This window comes from Ananas comosus, linkage group 10 (genome assembly GCF_001540865.1).
Source record: "Ananas comosus cultivar F153 linkage group 10, ASM154086v1, whole genome shotgun sequence".
Classification (NCBI taxonomy): Eukaryota; Viridiplantae; Streptophyta; class Magnoliopsida; order Poales; family Bromeliaceae; genus Ananas; species Ananas comosus.
The window spans coordinates 4,550,968-4,557,641 of NC_033630.1; the positions used below are offsets into that span (position 1 = coordinate 4,550,968).

General features: G+C 35.5%; 1 protein-coding gene across 3 annotated transcripts; it reads left to right on the forward strand.

The window, feature by feature from the left end:
• LOC109716135 (protein IQ-DOMAIN 1) lies at window positions 998-6,572 on the forward strand. Of its 3 annotated transcripts, none has more exons than XM_020241454.1 (4): window positions 998-1,415; window positions 1,504-1,797; window positions 4,507-4,965; window positions 5,816-6,572. In XM_020241454.1, the coding sequence occupies exons 1-4, from the start codon at window positions 1,338-1,340 to the stop codon at window positions 6,359-6,361; spliced, it is 1,377 nt and encodes a 458-aa protein (XP_020097043.1). In that variant the 5' UTR covers window positions 998-1,337; the 3' UTR covers window positions 6,362-6,572. The 3 variants fall into 3 exon arrangements, with proteins under 3 accessions (XP_020097043.1, XP_020097044.1, XP_020097042.1); XM_020241455.1 differs by having other exon boundaries at window positions 999-1,415; window positions 1,501-1,797; window positions 5,825-6,572; XM_020241453.1 differs by having other exon boundaries at window positions 1,002-1,415; window positions 1,501-1,797.

Sequence of the window (6,674 nt, forward strand, 5' to 3'; positions counted from 1 at the left end):
TTTTCCATAAACGTCAATTTATATGTAGCAGTTCTTTATTTGCATGCACTTTTACCGACATATTTAAAAATAATGGTAGACTATTTTGGAATACTTATAAGCATCGTTAAATATTTTTTAAAAAAATGTTCTTAAATATTAATTTTTTTTATAGTGTGAGTTTCAATTCCGCTAAACTCCTACATAATTATTCAAAAAGTTTCGAGCTAGCTTAGCCAGTCCAGAGTTCAAGTCGCGCTAGTTAGACTACTAGCTTTATTTAATTTTCTCCCATTTTAAATCTCGAGTCTGGGCATAAAAAGTCTATTAAAAAATTTTGAATCTCTTTTGAAAATGTAATATTAAAAATATTAGTCTCACATTACTTTACATATTGCTCCCTCCTCTTCTTAGATTTTATTAGGGTTGTCAACGGGTTGTATTCGGGACTTTTTTTCAAAAATCCAAACCAGAACCGGCTATCAACCCAAAACCCGAACTCGAATACGAGTGATTTTAAAAATTCAAATCCAAATCCAAATCCGAAGCCGATCAAAAATTCGAAATTCAAATTTGAACCCGAAATAATTATTTCTCTTTACAATATTTCAAAACATATTACATTAATCTAAATTTTTAAAATATAAATTCAAATATAACATCAAACACATATATAATATAAAATTAATTCGGATTGGATTTGAGATAAGCTACAATTAAAATTTATATCCGAATCTAAATCTGTCGAGTTTTCGATTTGATATTTATATTTAAAAATATATCTATATGGTGTCGAATAAATTCATTTCGTTTGGATTTGAATTCGGATAAAATTTTGAGTGTCCGTAACTACTGGCATCCCTAGTTTTACAATCAAGCTACATTAATGAGCATGATCTTCAGAAAAAAGGCGGGGACAAAAATTTTCTAGGTACCGTGCACAAACAAATTTGTTTGGGCACGGTGCCCAGGAAATTTTTGTCCAGAAGGCGGTAAAACCCTTCATTACCAACCCAACCTAACACTTCTACGCTAGATGGTAGATGCTCAACTCCCTTTTAAAACGTGTTATCTCCTCCCCACTTTTCCATTTATTTCTCTACCCCCCAACTCCAACCCCAACCCCACCTCTCTCTTTTCCCTTCACTCCCTGCACGCTTCACAGTTTAGCTGTCCCCCGTGACTCTCGTTAATTACCATCGGCGTCTCCACGGCACCCAACTTACATATTCTTATAATTATTAATTTAATATTACTATACTCTCTCTCTCCTCTCTCTCTCTCTCTCTCTCATCGTCACCGTCTTGTCGTCGTCGTCGTCGTCGCCGCTGCGGCCGCCATTGTTCTCTTGTGAATGAATGGGGAAGAAGGGGGGGAGTTGGTTTTCGACCGTTAAGAAGGTCTTCAAACCCGCCTCCAAAGATCACAACAAACGAGTAAGTTTTGTTTCCTATCAGATCGATCTTTTGAATACAGCAGGAATCAGCAAAGTTAATTTGGATGTTTTTTTGAAATTTTAAGAAGGGAGAGGAGGAAGAGGGGAAAAACAATGAGACGGTGGAGATAGTGTCGGTCGAGCACTTCCCGGCGGAGACGTCGCCGGATGCGACGAACGAAGTTGGCGGAATGACGGACGGGGAGGAGGAGGAGGAGACGGAGCACGCGATGGCAGTGGCGGCTGCGACGGCGGCAGCGGCGGAGGCTGCTGTGGCTGCTGCGCAGGCCGCGGCGAAGGTGGTCAGGCTCGCAGGGTATGGACGGATGTCGAGGGAGGAGAAGGCCGCCGTGCGCATCCAGTCGTACTATAGGGGTTATCTGGTAAGTGAGATCCATCAGTACTTTCTTTCATTGCATTGCAATTGCTGTGTTATGAATTATTAGCGACGAAATATATTCGAGTCATTTAAAAATTTTTAATATATAAAAAAATAAACTGTTCCTAATTAGTGTTACTTGCACACGGTGCATCATCAATTGCAATTATTCGTGTTATTTATAAATTTTCATTATCTATAAATAGTAACTATAGCTTAAGTTTCATTTCTAAGAATTAGATCAACTTTAAATTTGTTAAAATGGCCACAATATTATAAGTATTTCGACAAAAAAAAAGAAGAAAAAAGCTAACCATACATTTGGTAAAATATGCCACAATGTAAGTATTTCAACAAAAAAAAAAAACTAGCCAACCAAAAACAAAAAAAAAAAAATCATTAGCATAAAATCTAAAAACTCAAATGCCTCTTCTCATTTGAAATACAGATAAAAATAATAATTAGCAAATAATTAAGAAGTTCAAAATAACAAAAATAAAAGTATATATTTGTCCAGTGCTTAAGACCTACTAATGTGCTAGGTTTAGGCGTGCATGAAATAAAAGTTGGTAAAGAGCGCACTAACAAATATATATTCCATAAAAACTATCAAACAAAACTAATTAATTAAAAAATTTACTTTAACCGGAAGATATACCATTAGAATTAACCTGAATACAAGCATATATTATTCTTTATTATTATTCGTTATTATTATTCTTAACAAAATTATCAAATAAAATTTTGATTTTCTATAAAAAAAATATCAAATCAAATACAAAATCTTTTCATTCCTTTCTATCCGAAATAGTAAATTATCTTAAAAACAAATATATTTATTTTTTAATAGTATAGAACGTTCTCCTCGTCGTTTCCCTTCCAGTACCGTTGGGGCTATCACATGGTCTTTAAATTTTCCCATTCGTGATATTAATTAAGAGTTGGCCTATTTAAAAAATAAGAGAAAATGCAGTACTTTGGCATTTTCTTTTTCTCAAAAATAAAGAAAATGCAGTACTTTGGCGTTTACAGGTCATATATATATATATATATATATATATATATATATATATATATATATAGAGAGAGAGAGAGAGAGAGAGAGAGAGCGAGAGAGAGAGAGAGAGAGAGANCAAAAATTTAAGTGCTCATCAGAATATATTGTATCCATTGTGTTAATAAAATATCGACACGATACAGCTTCTACATTAATGCCGATGAGCATTTAAATTAGTAAATAGTTTTTTCAAGAAAATTCAAAAGTTTTAATAAAGATACATAATAAACAGTTAAAATATTTTATTGTTAAAGAAAATAAATATTTCATATTATTATGTGTCGGTATATATATATTTTTTTATAATCGGTACTACTCGGCATACACCATGCCGATAAATTTCCGGCACGATCCCATATCACGATATTTAAATTTTTGATATAAAGGCCAAGATAAAATATAAGAATAAAATAAAAATTAAAAATTAAAATGTTTTGGTAAATTTTTTAAAGTTACAGTATACTGTCGACGAGGGTAGGGGTTCAATCTCAATTTGTGTACTTTGAAAGGTAAAAATATATATAATTTATCTAAACTGATTCGACAATCTAATATTTAAAAATTTTAATTTTACAAACTAATTTTTTAATTTATTAAATTTGAGCCAATTAATGATGTTTTAACATTACAATTTGAGTGCATCATTTATCTTTACCAATATGATTCGCATATTTTGTGTAGTTTGTGTAATTATAAATTTATTAAAATAAACAACTTAAATCAATTAAAATCAAATACATTAAAAAGTTGATTACTAAAATCAAAATTTTAAAAGATTGAATAATTGAATCAATATAATCTATAGTACTTAGATAAGTTCTATAAGTTTTGACCTTTCAAAAATAGGGCTCGAGCCATCGATTTTCAAGTACAAGGTCACAGGGGCACATTAAAGGAAAATAAGGAAAGCAGAAGGGTCTATAAATTAAATTACTGAGGTGGATCACAAAATTGGAGGATATGTTTTGTTAATTTTGATCGTTAGATCTAAGAACGTTAAAACGACGGTCCAGATCTGCTCTCTCCATAAAAGCTCCTTAATATGAAAGGTCCAGATCGTTAGATATGAAGTGTACATTGCATTTACATTTTTACTAGTATTCAGAAGAAAAAACTTTAAATATCACTCTTGTGATTTCGCACTTTCTTATTTTAATATTCTATGATTTAAAGTGTATCAATTGAGTAACATGTATTTTATTTTTCTCTTTTTATTATCCATTCCACTAATTTTTTGAGAAAAATAAAATCAAATAGAGTACTAACTCACTATAACAAATATTGCATTTAAGGACATTTTAAACAATAACTAACGACGCTTTAAGGCGTCAGCAAAAGTAACCCCGATACTTGTAAAAGTATCAGAGTAAAGAGTCGCTAAGTAAACATATTGAGATAAATATACCGATGTTTCAATATAACATCAAAAAAATTTTATCATTATTTGATAAAAAAATATTTATTGACGACTCTTAATCTTAATGTCGGCACATACTAAATATAAAAGACGTTAGAATAAAGCGTCGTCTAAAATATATTTTGTTGTAGTCACTTGATACACTTTAAATTACAGTAAAATGAGAAAGTGTAAAATTAAAGAGATGGTATTTAAAATTTATTCTATTAAGAAATGTTCTTATTTTCTACTTTGTTTAGGCCCGGCGAGCGCTACGGGCACTGCGGGGGCTGGTGCGGCTGCAAGCGCTGGTGCGGGGGCACCAGGTCCGAAAGCAGGCCCAGATGACGATGCGCTGCATGCAGGCCCTCGTTCGTGTCCAGGCCCGTGTTCGCGCCCGGCGCCTCCACCACCTCATCTCATCCTCCAATTCTCACCATTCACACCCCAATCCCAAACTGGCAAGCCACCGCGCCAATCGCGACGACACCCATCGCCACCAACATAACTACAAACCAGTTTACGAGGATTTCGACGCGGCGGAGGACGAAGAGCCGGTAGTCAGCAATAGTTACTATCCTGCTAAAATCACCGACTTGACGTTCGGAGAGTGGGACGGGCGCAACCAGAGCCTGGAGGCCGTCAAAGCCGACTCGCGGCACAAGCATGATGCCCTCGTCCGCCGTGAGCGCGCCCTCGCCTATGCCTATACTTGTCAGGTATGTATTTACCACTAACCCCCGGTCTAGCGTTAATCAGCTCAAGTGAAGGATAAACTAACAAAAGTAAATTTGAAGAACTAATTTCATCAGTTGCACTTTTTTAGTTTTATATTTGAAACTTTTTGACATCTTCCTGTTTTTCGATAGTACATTTGTTTCTCTCTGGCTGTTCAATACTTAGGGATTGTTTGGTTACATGTAATTGCAACTGCACAACAGTTGTAACTATATGTAAATATAAATTCTGTATTTAGTTTGTTGTATTTAACTCCAACTGCTGCAAGAGGAGATTCAACTGCAGTAGTTGGATAGTGTAACTTTAAACAAAAAGTAATCTTACATTTTAAAACATTTCTTAAACAAAAAATATATATATTTTTTATATTGAAGGTAATCTCAGCATCATATATATATATATATATATATATATATATATATATATATATATATATATATATATATATATATATATATACTTATATATATATATATATATATATATATAATTTTAAAAATTATTTTTCAACTACATCCAATCAAGTATAATGCATGTAGTTGTAACTGCTACATGTATCTCCAACTATACTGTATCTGTAATTACATTAAACCAAACGGCCCATTAAATTAAGAAAGTAGCAAATAGTGCAATGACTTGTGGAATAGATCTTCGAAATCATAATGCAAATGAAGTTAGATCGACGGGGGACTTCAATTGAGACTTTAATTTCTGAATTATTAGTGTGCAGTTCACCTAAGCCAAATTTCCCCCTTTTTCGCGTTGTGTAAGTTCGTATTATATTTAACCAAAATGTGTAGCTTGTTAAGTGCATGCATGTGACATTCTCAGATGCAGCAGCAATGGGGCTGGAACTGGCTGGAGCGCTGGATGTCCATACAGCAGCAATGGCCGGACGCTACCATAGCAGCAGCCGCTGCCGCGGCGCATGCTGCAGTGGGTAACTCCTACGTAATTACCGACGAATTATCCGAAAAGACCGTCGAGATGGACCCCGCGGCAACCGGCAGCAGCAACTCAACGTCTAACCCGGTCCGGTTCGACGCTTCGCGACCGCCACCACCGCCGGTAGTCCCCAGCTACATGGCGGCCACTGTGTCAGCCCGGGCCAAGGCCCGGCCCAATATGCAATTGAGAAATCTGTCCGGCCCGGGAGCGCCCAATAGCAGCTTTGGCTGTGGCGGTGGCGGTACCGACTCGTCAAGCTCCGGTGGACGGACGTCGGCGACGATGAGCAATGCCGGTTTTGCGGGGCTACGCGTGCATGCGCAGCGGAAAGCCGGGTACAGTCCTGACCGCTCAAGCTGCGGCGGTGGCGGCGGCGACAGGACGCCGCCCCCGTTTTGCGCGCGGGACAAGAGATCTGTCTATGGATGAGAAATTTGGCTGGCATACTAGTCACTATTATTATGAGAATTAATATCCACTTATGATGATATATTTATTCTCTCCCGTTAAGTATTTGTTTCGTGGTGACATGTTTCGTTTATCTTGTGATACAAAACCTTGAGTTTACATTCAAAGATTGTGAGTGTAATGGTGTTGTAATCTGTAAATTATTTTCAAGTACATATTGTGACGAGGTAAATTAGTATAGATTTAGATTGGTATTAATTTAACACTTTAGCTCTATCTCTCTCTCTCTCTCTCTCTCTCTCTCTCTCTCTCAAAAAAAAAAAAAAAAAAAAAA

Bases quoted from the DNA above. Each gene is read 5' to 3' on its own strand.
- LOC109716135 (XM_020241453.1), top strand. From the start codon at position 1,338: ATGGGGAAGAAGGGGGGGAGTTGGTTTTCGACCGTTAAGAAGGTCTTC. The intron at 1,416-1,500 runs GTAAGTTTTGTT...TGAAATTTTAAG, and splicing joins CCAAAGATCACAACAAACGA to AAGGGAGAGGAGGAAGAGGG. The intron at 4,966-5,815 runs GTATGTATTTAC...TGACATTCTCAG, and splicing joins CCTATGCCTATACTTGTCAG to ATGCAGCAGCAATGGGGCTG.